General features: G+C 46.7%; 1 protein-coding gene across 2 annotated transcripts in view; it reads left to right on the plus strand.

Annotated features, from left to right (window-relative positions):
• Afap1 (actin filament associated protein 1) overlaps positions 1–14,806 on the plus strand; it is a 115,340-nt gene that overhangs the window by 56,111 nt on the left and 44,423 nt on the right. For both annotated transcript variants that reach the window (XM_035453445.1, XM_027387103.2), the window contains 2 exons: positions 1,359–1,538; positions 14,163–14,264. In XM_035453445.1, coding sequence (XP_035309336.1) covers positions 1,359–1,538; positions 14,163–14,264 — 282 coding nt within the window. The remainder of the gene's footprint in view (positions 1–1,358; positions 1,539–14,162; positions 14,265–14,806) is intronic.

Consider the following 14,806-nt stretch of genomic DNA (forward strand, 5'->3'; position numbering starts at 1 on the left):
CTGTCCCACACCCATTTATTGTCTTCCTCCTCCCCTGCTTTTTCTGCAATTTGACCTCCTCTGAGATCCCTCTCTCTGCTCCATGATGGTAATGACTTCCATAGAGACTAGCTTAATTGAAGAAATAAATAGAAAATGAGGGAAGACACTGTGTAATGCAAGATGAAACTTGGCTTTTTATTTGATTTTGGCTTTGTTATGACAGAGTCTTGCTATATAGCTCAGGTTAACCCCACACTCACTATGTAGCCTGGGCTACCTTGAGCTCTCAATCCTCCCTCCTCCATCTCCTTAATGATGAGATTTTAGGCAAGTACTACCACATTTGGCTTAAAGTAGTTATTGTTGTTGGTGTATATGTGTGTGTTTTATTTTCCTTCAGAAATAACCCATGGCTCTACTACAGATGTGAGAAAGTGTGCTTTTTCTTCCTTGCGCATCCTACCTGGCCTCCTATGGGTGTCACAGTTACCTACTTCATTAACTCCATCTCTAGGCCATTATTTCCATGCCCAGACAATTTTGCACCCACTCAGGCAGCTCCCTGAGACTGAAGCACCCATTCCCTAGCTGATGGGTAGCCCTGGGAGAGCTACATCCATTGAGGAGACTCTGAGGCCAAGTCACCTTTTTTTTTTTTTTCCCCAGGGCCTGTCTGTATCTAGTGCTGAGAGAGACAAGGTCAGCCTCTCAGGGAACACCCAGTGAGACCTTCCAGCTCAAGGGCCTGTGGGCTCCCTATGCATTTCACTGGAACCAAGTCCTGCCTCTTTGCCCTTCCTTGGGCTCTTAGCGGCAGGCTTGGAAGTGTCCTGTCTGGAGGCAGCCTGGACTTGCCTCTTCCAGGATCTCCAGACAGTCCTGGAGTTACAGGTGGTTGTGAGCCAACTGATATGGATGCTGGGACCCAAGCCTAGGTTCTGAACAAGAACAGTGTGTGTTCTTAAGTGCTGAGTCATCTCTGCAGGTCCAAGCATCTTCATTATTGCACTAGCTGCCCATAGTGAGTCTCTGAAGTTGCAACAAATCTAATAGTCCTTTTATATACCTCATATTCACATGAAAATAAGTGTAATGTTATGAACACATGCTAGATCAGTGTCTTCTTAGTAATGGCCCAGATGCTCTTTAGACCTCAGCTGGACTAACAGACACTGTTGTGTATGCCACATGTAGGAGGAGAGTGGATAGGCAGCAGACTGGATATGTCACACCTGTTAGCTGGATGCTGTGCCATCCCTCTGTCCCAGCTCCTCCTGAAAGCTGGCCAGCACTGGAGGCTTGGTTGTCCTGGGTTTCATCATTGTTTCTGGTATCTTGTCCTCATGGCATTAATTGGTCTGTTGTGTTCCGTGCAGTGCTATAAAAGTTCCAAGGACCAGCAGCCTCAGATGGAGCTGCCGCTGCAAGGCTGCAGCATCACATACATCCCAAGAGACAGCAAGAAGAAGAAACATGAGCTGAAAATCACCCAGCAAGGCACAGACCCACTGGTTCTCGCCGTCCAAAGCAAGGAGCAGGCTGAGCAGTGGCTGAAGGTAGGCTATCTGCCATGGATCTGAGCCATTTTCACTTCCAGTCCTCTTCCTGGGCTCTTGTTCATTTGATTGATAAATTGTCAAAAACTTGGGATATATTAACTTGGGAGTTTTGTGTGTTTTTTTAAATATATTTTGATTTTTCTCACATATGCGTGTGCACACACAGGTGTGGGTGTGCACGCATGCACACACACATGGCATGGCATGCATATGGAGATCAGGGAACAACTTGTGAAAACTGGTTCTCTGGTCCCCCCATGTTAGTCTCTGGGATTGAACCGAAGTCATCAGGCTTTCTAGTAAATGCCTGAGCCATCCTTTTGTTATTGCTGTTTGTTTTGAAGTTTTGGTTGTGAGTCTTAGCTTTTAACAGCAGAGTTATTATTATTTTTTTGGGGGGGGTAATGAACACTCATTGGTAGAATCTCACTCACCTGACTCCTAGCTGCTGGAGGCTGTCTGTCCCAGGAGGCTGCTCATCTGTCCTGCTGTTGTTTTTAATATTGCTTTGATTCATCTGCCCTTCCCAGAAATGAGATTTAAATGAGAGACCCTCTTTGTACTCTCTGTCCCTTATTCCCCTTTGGCTTCTCTCTGTCCCTTATTCTCCTTTGGTCTTGCTTACTTATTTCTTCATCCTGCCCAATTCACTTCCTTGTTTCTGATCTGTTTGGTCCCTCTGCTGCTGTGTTGTAATTTTGGTATCGGGACCTATCTTATTCTGTTCAGGCTGCTCTGCTGAACCGCCCAGGTTGGGGTGGCCTTAACAGCAGCAATTTACTTCTGAGCTCTGGAGGCTGGAAAGTGTACACCAAGGTTGCTGTGGATTTGGCCCCTAATAAGACCTTCTCACTGTCCTCATGTAGTGAAGAGGGGGGCGGACACCTGCAGACTTTTTATGCTATACCAATGGGCATGAATCCCACCCTTGCAGGCTCCATCCCATAACCTCATCACAGCTCAAATGCTGAGCCTCCTAGCATTGCTGTACTGGAGTTTAGGAGTTCATAATTTTAAGCCCTTGGATTTCTAGCTGTTTCTTTTTCAATTTGGAACTGTCTCTTCTACAGTTTTAAATTTCTCTTAAAATGCTGGTCTGGTTTTTATCTATGAATGAGATGGGCATGGTGGCTGTGACCCTGGCTTTTACCTGAACAGGGTGGGCATGGTGGTCCTGACCCTGGCCTTTGCAGGAGCTTGGAACCTGTTCTCTTGTCTGTTGTGTTTGTTCTATTTCTATGCCCGTGCTAGTCATGGTATTTAGGAAGAAAATATGTTGAAATAATGTTCATGGCAGCAATATTGTGTATTGCTCATATAACCATAGACCACTCCTTTAAAGCAAATACAATTCCACGATTCCTTTGGGTTTCCATGCTCCATGGTCTTGGGAGGTGATTCTGTAACCACAACTGCTCCTTGTGCCTTTAGGAAGAAACTGCATGTCTGTCTTGCCAAGGCTTTCTAGTTCATATGGCCTGTGGTGAGGACAGGGCTGGAAGGAGGTGACATGAACTTGGATATCTATGATATTCAGTTTAAAAGCCACTTTCCTCACTGCTGTGACAAAATAACCTGACAGATGCTTATGGAAGGAAGGGATAACCTTGGCTCACAGCTTGAAATTTTCATCTATCATGGTGGTGAAGGCATGGAGACTGGTGCGAGGGTCATCTAGAGCCAGCAAGCAGAGATGGATACTGGTGCTCAATTCACGTTTCCCTTTTTATTCATCCATCCAGGCTTCCAGCCCTTGGGACAGTACCATCCACTTTTAGAGTGAGTCTTCTCTCCTCAGTTAATCCTCTCTGGATACATCCCCAAACACCCCAAAGTTGTATTTCAGGTGATTCTAAAACCTGGCAACTTGACGATGAAGATGAACACACACCATATCTGGGGAACCATGAACCTGATTCCCCATGGCTCCCAGAAGCACAGGGTCAGACTCCAAGCCCATGAAGATGCTTTGTTTGCTGCCTAGAGAACCACACAGAGGTGGCCTGTTACACACTGTCAGCAGTGGCTATGGCTTTCCTGAAATTTGTGACACCCAGGAGGTCAGAGAGAGGTTTTTCTTGGTTCCCCTCCTGCAAGTCTCAGGCTCAGGAATCTCTCCTGGGGGTTTAGGCCGAGAGCTTCACTATGCTGTTGGAGCCCCAGAGCCTTCCAGGTTTACAGATGCTCTCCATCTCATTGACTCATTTTCTCCCTCCCTCCTCCTCCCTCCCTCCCTCCCTCCCTCCCTCCCTCCCTCCCTTTTTCATTGTGTGTGTGTGTGTGTGTGTGTGTGTGTGTGTGTGAAGCATGCCACATGTGCATGTGAAGACCAGAGGACAAGCTCAGATGTTATTCCTCAGGAACCATCTTCCTTTCTTTTCTGAGACAGGGCCTCCCACTTGTAACTGGCCTAGAATTCACAGAGAAGGTTAGATTGACTGACCAGAGAGCCTCAGTGCCACCCAATACTGTGGTTACAAGCACATAATCCTGCACCCAAATTTTTTATGTGAGTCCTCATACTTAACACCCTAGACACTCATGGTCTCCTAATCTTCTGCCGCGACTAGTGGTTCCATTTGACTACCAAGAGGTTGAGTCTGAGGCCACAGGCTGTCATGTTTTTCAGGGATCCATCCAGGCACCAAGGGATTTTTGGTTTGACTGAAGCTTTGCTCTTGAGTGATTGACAGCTGGCCCTTCTCTCTTTTAGCCAGGAGAAAGGACAGTTGTGTAGTGGGAAGCTTTCTTGGTGACTGTTTCTTTTTCTGGTTCCTTTCCTGGCTGCCTGGACTCTCCTTTCCTTGGTTGGTGCTCACTCTTCTATGGAGAGCTTGGTAGGATCCTCCTGAACTGTGGATGATTCCTGCTCACCCTCTGTCCTGCAGCCTTAGATACTCAGCCTGCTGAGCTCCGTCAAACTGCTATGGATCTGACATGAAGTCACTCTGAGTTCTTGAGCAGCTGGCAAACAGACAAGTGAAACTGTGTACTTCCAAGATGCTGATGGAGTGAAATAACCTTCACTTCTACTCCCCATGTGTGAGCTGCTTACAAACTGAGGCGCTTAGCTAATTATAGCATGACAACTCCACTCATGAATGGTAGTTAATTGCACGAATTTTAATTTTAGTATATTTCTTACAAGGAAAGTAAATAATACAAGGCAGATAATCTTTTTTTGAAGAGTTTGAATTGATTACTCTATTCAACACTTATGTTATTATTTCTGCAGTACCAGAGCCCAAGAAGTTCTAGAAATGGATGTCAAAATGACTGTGGAACACTCAGCCCTAATGGGGTGTCTATATCACCCCCTCAAGTTCAGGGAACATTGTGGAAGAGGGGGTGGGAAGACTGGAAGATCCAGAGGGAGGGTGGAGGGGCTTGCAAAGCCCTGCTCTCCTTGGGGACTTTTAGGTAAGGTCTGCCAGTAAGGAGAATGTGATCCCCTGCGCTTTTTCTGAGGATCTGTAAGCAGTTAATGGTTAACTGGGGTGGACAGGACATTTTCTTCAGCTGTGTACCAATTATACCATGCCAGTACTTATGTAAGTTACTACTCATATTTCTGTAGCTAACCCTGATAGAAGTTCATTAGGTCGTAAGAAAAAAAAATATGTAAGTAGAGGGGCTAGTTAGAAAGGAGGGGGCAACAGGGCAGGGGAAAAGAGGGCAACAGGGTGACTATGTGGAGCTTTTAAAAACAAGATTCTGACTAATTCAGATTGGTTGGGAGTCTAAAAGTCTTTATACTTTTTTTTTTTTTATCTTTCTAAGGCCCCAGATATTGCCCTATGCTGATAGGATTGAGACATGCCTCCCCTGCTTAACTCTCCCTTCTCAGGGAACTTCTGTTTTAGTGTCTAGAACCATGAGCTCCTGATTCTCCTGCCTGAGAAGGGGACAAAGAGAAGCAGAGTGGGGTATATACCTGGTCTCTTCATTCATTCTTAGATATGAACCTCCATCTGTATCATTTCCTTTTACACCAAAGAAAAGTTGGTGTTTTGTTTTAATGTGGGAGGGAATGGAAGATGGCTCAGTGGTTAAGAACACACACTACTCTTGCAGAGGAGCCAAGGTCATTTTGAAGCACCTATATCAGGTGAGTCGTAACCTATATCAGCTGTTGGTAACTCCGGCTCCAGGGGGATATGATACATCTGGCCTCCATGGTCATCTGCACTCATGTGCGTAGCGTATACACACACATAGGCACACACAAAGTAAGTTTTTTTTTTTTTTAGTTAAGTAGAAAATGTTTGAAAGCCCATTTCCTACAGTGCTGGCCTTCTGAAAATGGAATTCCAGGTGATATAAAAGCCACTGTCTTGCTCTGCTTCCTGAAAAGCCAACCCTGTCCAGAGCCATTGTTCCCAAGTTTGGTGTCACTGTCACTGGAACCTCTAAAGTTGCTTTATTCTTGGGCTTCCAGCAGGTGACCCTGTGGTATTGGTGCAGAGGGTCAGGCTTCCTGGTCTTTATCTGTCATCTGTCCAAAGGATGTGGTCTTTCATTGGGTCTGAAGCAGCTGGGCCATTGTTGTCCTTTCCAAGGATGCCTGCCCTTCTCCCATCCTTTGGCAGCTCCATTGTTCGCGTTCTATTACTGGATACTCCCACAGACTTGGGGTTCCCTGTGCTGCAGCTCTTCACCCCTATGGCTGTGTGCTCTTCATAGCTTGTCCTCACTGTTTTGGAAGCTTCTGGCCCACTGTGCCCTCATGCCCACTTGAATATGGATCCTAGTTTCCATTCTAGCACTTTCCCATCTTTCTCTGGATATCAAGTCTGTCTGAAATCCCATCTATCTGTATGCCACTCTCTATGCCATTGGCTATTTCAGCATTTCTGTCAAAGCTGTTTTAGTGTCTGGACATTCCAGTATTGGGACCATCTCTGGGATTGCTTCTGAATTTGCCCCCAGGAGATTGCATAGGCTTTGAAATGTGTGGAAGGAAACCACAGAGACTGCCCTCTGCCATTTCCCCAGAGCCAAGCGTAGCCCTGTGAGTCTCTTGTTGGGCATGGTAGAACTGTGGCCATGTTTCTTTGCTTCATACCACTCATGCCATCAGAATGAGTGCTGGATTTTCTCGGGGCATGACTGGGGACTGGAGAGCTGGTAAGAGGACTGAGGTCTCTTGTGTGCTGTCAGAAAGCAGTCAGCTTCCTGGAGCAGTCTGTGGGTCTCTTTAGGTCTAGCCTGCTAGACTGTCTGCTTTGGGATCACCCTCATCACCCTCAGCTTGTGACTTTGGCTCCCCTTTGATTCTAGAAGCTGGAATCTTCCTGATGAGCACTTGCTGTGCATCTGGAGTCCTTGGTAAAGTAGGCACCTTGCACTGATTAAGTGCCTTGAATCTTAGGACTCTGACCCTGCCTGCCTGCCTTTTGGACTTTCCTTATCCTCTCAGGAAAGATGGGAAGGGTGATAACTGGCTCCTGCAGGCCCTGGACACGGAGTTTTGTTGGGCTACCCTACCAGGCAGGAGGGCAGCTATGGGGAACCTCTTTCCTCCAAGGCCTCTTCATCTTTAGGGTTTCCTTCATGTGGCTCCTTGGCATCTCCATGCTCAGATAGCTTTGAAAAGTGCTATGACTGTTTTCTTTGGTTTGGGGTTTTTGAGTTTCTCTAGCTTGTTTTGTGTTGTCAGGGTGAGGGTGAGGTTTTTATGTGCTGTTCTGTGTGTTGAAGTTGAAATACTGTGTGCCCTCTTCAGTGCTTGGTTTTGTCAGTTACGTCATAAACTTTTTGATCAGCTTATTTTTCTACAATAGGACTTATTTTCCACCTTATTTATTATTTTATTTTTAAAATGCTTTTGTTTGTTTTTTAAGATGAGGTCTTAGCAAGCAACCCTGCTGGCCTAGAACTTCTTTTCTTAACCCAAAACATTGTAAAGTTAAGGTCCCAGGAGCACACCTTAAGGTCCCAGGCTTCTACCTGGGCATTGAGTCCATGGCCTCACATGTGCTAGGACACTCTCCCACTGAGTGATCCTATCATTACTGTGAATCCTTCTGGAAATGCTTTTCCACTCTTTGCTAGGAATTGTTTTATAAACAAGGACAAGTGTCTCATCACCAAAGACTACTGTTATCACCGCTTGTTCTGAGTTTATGATCCAGGTGTAGATATTTAGAAATGGGTTTAATATAACAATTAAAAGATCCTTGTCTTTGCAAAGAACAGCATTTGACCAGCACAGGACCTTGCTCACCCTTCTGCAGAAAGTGTTACCAGAGCCACGTGTCCTATTTTCCTGTTACATCCATCATCCATAGTGCTTTCCAGAAGCCGTGTGTGTGTGTGTGTGTGTGTGTGTGTGTGTGTGTGTGTGTGTGTGTGTGTCTACCCATATAAATGTACATGCGTCTACAGAAGCTGTAGATGGGAGCCTCTGTATAGAGGTCAAACACAAGACAAGAGGCAGCATTCCCAGAAGCAGTGTGATCAGGTTTCCATAAAAATGTGCATAGATTGTGTTTCTGGGGTGGAGGGCTAGAGTTAAAAGCAAACAAAAATACCACAGAGTATTTTGTCGTGTGGAGGAGTTGTGATTTTTTTTCAATTCGAATCCCATTCTCTTAAGTACACATTGAACTTCTCATACTGCTCTTTTCATAGACATGTCCTAAAAAGTCTCTAAGTACCTTGAGTGACAAAGTCTTCCTTTATCATTTTGGAGTGGACCCTGTAGGTGCCTTTGGGAGATGCTAAGGACAGTGAACGAAGCAGTTTGATTTCTCCCACTGATGGGAACACTGTGGGAACAAGCCCAGCTGTGCTCACCTTTTCTCAGAGAGCTTTCTCTGTGGTCAGGACAGGTTAGTCTTAAGACTAAAGAAAGACAGTCTCACAATGCCTTCAGTGATCTTGGCCTGCCCTTGCCTATCCTGGCACAGTGCAACACATGACTCAGCTCCACAAGGGAACTGAGTTCTAGTTGAGAGAGAAATGAGTTGCTGGAAAAGCAAGTACGGTACTGTGAGTTTTGAGTGTGGGAGATGGACTCATGGAAGCTTGGGGAGAGGTTATCATGAACCAGCTTTGATATCCATTCATCATTGTCTTCCACTGGAGAGCTCAGCCTGGTCTGGAAGAGAGAGGCTGAAGTGTGCATATGCCAGATGGCTTTTTTTTCTCTATGCTTTTGTGATTTTTTTTTTTTTTTGATATCAGGGCAAAGCACTAGTGGACTTTGCCACATGGCTTTTACTTTAGTGACAGTCTCTATTCTTACCATGTTTTCATTGGCTCAGTTAAAAAATGTAGCAATTCTCAGGTCTAGCTTTTCTTTAATTAATAGGACCTTCAAAGTTGTTGCTGCTAGGTGTAGTGATATATACCTTTAGTCCCAACTTGGGAGGCAGAGGCAGGCAGATCTCTGTGAGTTCAAGGCCAGCTTGGTCTGTATAGTGAGTTCCAGGATGGCCAAAGCTACATAAGTGAGATCCAGTCTCAAAAAAGATTGCTGCTATGATCATATGCCTGTGTATGGAACTGTGTATAAGACAGATCCAGTGAGCTTGCTTTTATGGATCAGCACCTAACTGCCTCTAGGCATATGCGGATGTGTCCAGACCTGGGGCAGTGTTTCAGTCAGTTCTGCTACTGTGACAGAATGCCTGAATGAAACACTTTGAAGGAGGGTAAGTTTACTTTTGGCTCAGCGCTGCAGTCCATGGTTAGCGGACACTCTTGCATTCGGGCCCACAGGGTAAATGGTCATGGCAGGAGAATATGATAGAGGAAGCTGCTTACTTTGGGGCAGTTAGGAAGATGGCAGTGGGTGGAGGTGAGGGGCACACTATCCCCTCCTACTAGGCTTCATCTCCTGAAGTTTCGTCACTTCCCAATCGAGTCCCAGGCTGATGGTCAACTTCAGCATATGGCCTTTGGAGACATTTAAGCCTCAGCCTACAGCAGGTGGCTGGAGCAGGATGCCTGGAGGAGAGAGGAGGCTGCCTTCTGGAGGATGAGCTGTATTTAGACAAAAGAATGCACATCTCCTCCAGGGGACAGCACACTCAGGCCCACAGGCACGCAGAGAGTTCCACAGACAGACAAACACAGAGTCACACAGGCACACTTCCACAGACAGGCAGACACAGGACACACACAGAGCCACACAGATGACAGACACACATGCGCACAGACAGGCAGACACATATGCACACACACACACAGCACTTGCCTCCACTGAGATGGGTAGGAATAGGTGAAACATGCTGCCACATGCTTCTCCTATGGGCAGGGGAAAACAAAGAAAAAGAAGACAATATAGCTTTGCCAGACCATGCCTTTGCAGCCTCTGGAGTGCAGGCTTTGGTGAGTAAGAAGAACTCATCAAGTTCAGGGTTGTTTGTGTAATTGCAGCCAATTTCCTTAGTTAAAGCTACAATTACAGGCTGAGGTTACTGGAGGCCTGGTACAGAAGTGCTGGCTTGGACGCTTCTCAGCTGCCCACCACGGAGATGCCCAACACAGCTTTTCCTAGTGATGTTGGATGTTGCTTTGTGAGATTTAACTAAAGAGAATAAGGCTTAGTAAGAGGTGTGGTCTTGCTCAGGTGGTGAGTGGGGGAGCTGGACTTGAACCATATGTTCCATCTCCAGAGAAAGGATCACCTGTCCTTAATGCAAATGTGCCTGTACTTGAAGATTTAGTCACTGCCTGGGGCAGAAGTAAGGGGAACCTGAAAAGGGACCTAGAATAGGGGTCAGGGAAGCTGGTCTTTCCCCCCTCTTGCTGCTTGGGGAAGGCAAGGTCCCCGGGTGGAGTCTGCCCACAGGCTTTTACCTCAGAAGTCACAGGAGTGAGCCTTGCAGTGAGGCATCTGCCTCTTTCATTTTCTTCCCATCTTAAGTGCGGGCATTCTGTTCTCTTGGGAAAGCTGAGTGACAAAGTGTCTGGGAATGGACCCCAGTCCTGACAATTCTTGGGTCAGATCCCAGCACCAGTGAAGTGACAGGGATGGGACTGGCTGTGGAAGCTGACTTGCCTGCCACTGTACAGACTGGGGACACTGATGTTTCTATTTGCCCAGTAGTCTGGGCTTGAATCCCAATGCATCTTAGCTCCTAGAAGAACAAGGGTATCCCCCCCCCTCAAAAAAAAGCCACCTGCTGACTGCAGAGATGAGAGGTGTGAGCCCCACATGCACTGGACCTCAAGAATCCAGTGATGATGCAGGGGTGGCTGAGAAACCACTTGTGCCATTGTGACCCATGGTCTGTCAGTTCCCGCTTCTGTGGCTGGTCCATGGTCATCGTCAGAACTTTCAGCATGAGTCAGAAGGCTGCTCACACTAGTGACAGCACTGATGTCACCGAGACTGCCACCTGTGAAAGTGTCCATGCTGGTGCTGTCTTGGGCATAGTTCAGCAAGATGGGTCTTCTCAGTTCTATCCTTTGCTGGTGAGGAATGGAGGCTTGGGGTGATTTTTTTTTCCCTCCAAGGCCACAGAGTTGATGACTGGTGTTCTGTCCTCCTGATTCACTGAGGGAGTGAATTCACTGGTCACCCCGTGTGACCAGCTTTCCTGAGCCCCACCTGCCCTGTGCTCAGGAAAGGAGCCCAGAGAAGCCATGCCTTTGTACAGGTCCTCCTGGCCGGGAGGAGGGAGGAGCCCCTTCCCCTGTCCTCTGCTTTCCTTAGACAGTGGTTTTCAACTTCTGATGCTATAACCCTTTAATACAGTTCCTTGTGTTGTGTTGACCTCCACCACAAAATTATTGTCATTGCTACTTAGTCACTGTTGTTTTGCTACTGTTATGAATCGTAATGTAAATACCTACTATGTGGTCTTCAAAGGGGTCGTGACCCACAGATTGAGAACCATTGCCTTAGAGAGACCCAGACTACCTGGTTGTTATTCATTCTCTACTCCCTTCCTGAACTTCCTTCTCTTGCTCATGGGGCCAGTCCTCTTGCTTGCTTCCTGCCTTCCCATGATGCTTGAACTCCCAGTTTCTCTTTTAATTAGTTGCTTATTTTTAGAGACATGGTTTCTCTATGTATCCCTGGCTGACCTAGAATTTACCATGTAGACCTGCATCTGCCTACTGAGCTGGGATTAAAGGTGTGTGCCAACACTGCCCAGCACCCTGTTTCTCTTCTTTAACTACTCTTTAGTGCAGGATAGAGAGGGGCTTGCTTGATCTTCCTCCTTTGTTCTCTGGCTTTCCTCTTCCTGGGGGCCTTAGCACTCTGTGGCTGGGAGCATCATTGTTCTGCTTGCAACTCTATTTATTTTGAACTCTGACTGAGATGTGCCTCTGGATCTGAGCTTTCCTCTTTAACTCCCTGCATGTCTTTTCTGTCACCCCAGTGCTGAGGACAGAAATACAAGAGTCATGCCCAGGCCCTGAGTAAGTCTACCAGCAATGACCGCAGCTTCCTCAAGGCAATGCCTGCATGCCTCAGCCCTGCCAATCCCATCTCACCCAACCTCTGCAGTCCCACTGTCACTTCTGCAGTCCCACTGTCACTTCTGCAGCACACTGTCACCTCTGCAGCCACACTGTCACCTCTGCAGTCACACTGTCACCTCTGCAGTCACACTGTCACCTCTGCAGCCACACTGTCACCTCTGCAGTCCCACTGTCACCTCTGCAGTCCCACTGTCACCTCTGCAGTCACACTGTCACCTCTGCAGTCACACTGTCACCTCTGCAGTCACACTGCCACCCGTGTTGTCACTGTCCTTCCCTCATCTCATTCCTGCATAGTGCTCACCCAAATTGCCTATACTGGTTTTTCTTTTGCTAATGTGTATTTCCTTCTTCCTACGACAACTGGCACACAATGTGTTTTGGCATTGTCTGAGGTACTTGTTCTATAGATGTAGGTGCCTTTATTTCTGATAAAAGCAACTTAGGGGAGGAAGGATTTATTGTAGCTTACAGCTCCATCATTGTAGAGAAGTCAAGGCAATCTGAAGTAGATGGTCACATCACGCCACAGTCAAAAGCAGCGAGAATAAATAAATGCTGTGCTTGCTGTGCTCAGGCCCCTTCTTATACCTACAAAGTCCAAGACCCAAATTTTTATTTGTTTTTTTGTTTTTTTGTTGTTTTTTTGAGACAGGGTTTCTCTGTGTAGCTTTGGAGCCTATCCTGGCATTCACTCTGGGGATCAGGCTGGCCTCAAACTCACAGAGATCCGCCTGCCTCTGCCTCCCAAGTGCTGCCAAGACCCAAATTTAAAGAATAGTTTCACCCACAATGGGTGGGCCATCCCACTTCAATGAATGGGATCAGAACAATCTGCCTAGACAGGCCCACCTGATCTAACAATCCTTCCTTGAGAATTTCTTCCTTGGCAACTCCACATGTGTCAAACTGACAATTTAAAGTAGCATCACAGGGGCTTAGTCTGTTACTGTTGCTCTAACAAGATACCTCACATTGGGTCATTCATAAACAGAAATGTATCTCTCGCAGTTCTAGGGGTGGGAAGTCCATGATCCAGGTGCTGGGAGATGGGGAGACTGGTTAAGGCACGTGGTTTGCTTCATAGATGGTTCTTAGTTGCCGTGTCCTATACACAAAAGGCATGGAAGCTCTTCTCTGCGGTCTGAGCCATCCACAGGGGCTCAGCAACCCTGACCCTGCTGCCTTCTAAAACCTCCCCCGTTCCAAGGCTGCATCTTTGGGGTTTCATTTTCAACACAAATTTGGAAGAATGGAAGCATCTAGAACATTTACTCTCCTTAGAGGGGGAGGCAGTTCAAGCTCAGAATAATTCATTATTCTGCCAAGGTGAAAGCCAGGCAGCAAAGCTGTTTGCCCTCATGCTGTGGTCCTTCCAGCTCTCCTTCACTGACCAAGTTCAGTCTCCTCCCCAGGACTGAGGGGGCTTGAGACTGCACTCTTACGCTTACCATCCACCCCAACTCTCTGCCTACTTCTCCCCAGCACTCTGGGGCCTTTGCACTGCTATTTCCCCTACCTAGGAGCTTTCCTGTCAATTCACATGTCCAGAGCCTTGTGTGTCATCCTGGGACAGCCTCAAATCCTCTTGCTCTAAGGTAGCTGACACCTTCCTGTGAAAGGATCATGCTTTATTTTTGTAGTTCTTTAGTTTGTTGGACACCACCTACTTAAAAAAAAAAGAATTCTTTTAATTTTTAATCATATGTATGCATGTGTGAGTGTAGGCACCTGAAGAGGTCAGAAGGGTGTCAGATCCCCTGCAGCTGAAATTACAGGGAGTTGTGAGCCACCTGGCAGGCGCAGGGAGCTGAACCCAGGTCCTCTTCAGGAGCAGTACATAAATGCTGAGAACCTTTCCAGTCCCTCACTTTGTGATGGCCCTCATTGCTTATGATGACATCTCAGGACTGTGGGAGGGAACTTCCAGAGAAAACTGAAGTCCATTTTCCTGCCATTTCCCAGCTAGTGTAGTGCCAGGACTGGGCAGGTGATTTGGAGAGCAAATGAGTGAATCAAAGAACAAACTCAAGTCCCTGTGAGTTCAAACACCAGGTGCTGTTGACCCATCAAGTTCCCCTGCCACACTGTAGTGCTCTGTCTGCCCACATAGGATTCAGCCTGTCACCTCTGTACTCTTGCCTCCGGGGCCGGCTCAGACTGTGTCTCACTCCACAGGTGATCAAAGAGGCCTACAGTGGCAGCAGCGGCCCTGTGGATCCAGAGTGTTCTCCACCACCGAGCACCAGTGCCCCCGTGAACAAGGCAGAACTGGAGAAGGTGAGAGATGTCAGGTCTCATGAAGCTCTTTGTTTTGTTAATGGTTTTTATTTTCTGTGCAGATGAATTGTATGTATTTATGAGGAATTGGTGAGACATTTCAATACACGTGTGGTGTATTGATTAGCCAGGTATCTCTCATGTCTGCGGACCTCAATGTTTTCATTCCTAATTGCTAGATTTAATAACATTTTTCGAGAACTGTAGTGCTTCAGTGGGCTCATCTATAGTTCTGCCCCTGTCAATTTTTGGTGACTGCTTTGGACTGAGCTCTAAAGAGTCATCTCACAGACTCTGTGGCTTGCTTTATTACCAACAAAGGATAAAGATGTAGACTTAAAGGAGTGAACAGCCTGGTTCATTTAGCTATTAAATGAGGTCTGAATGCAGTGTGCCCATTTACAGCATTCAGTAGGACTGTGCTGGTGTGCTGTCTGAAAAGTGTTGAGAATTTGGTCCATGTAATCTTTAACTTTTGAGATAATATTTCACTTTCCATCATACTTCACCATGTCTGCATGACCATTGTGGGAATAATGTGA

Source organism: Cricetulus griseus, assembly GCF_003668045.3.
Source record: "Cricetulus griseus strain 17A/GY chromosome 1 unlocalized genomic scaffold, alternate assembly CriGri-PICRH-1.0 chr1_1, whole genome shotgun sequence".
Classification (NCBI taxonomy): domain Eukaryota; kingdom Metazoa; phylum Chordata; class Mammalia; order Rodentia; family Cricetidae; genus Cricetulus; species Cricetulus griseus.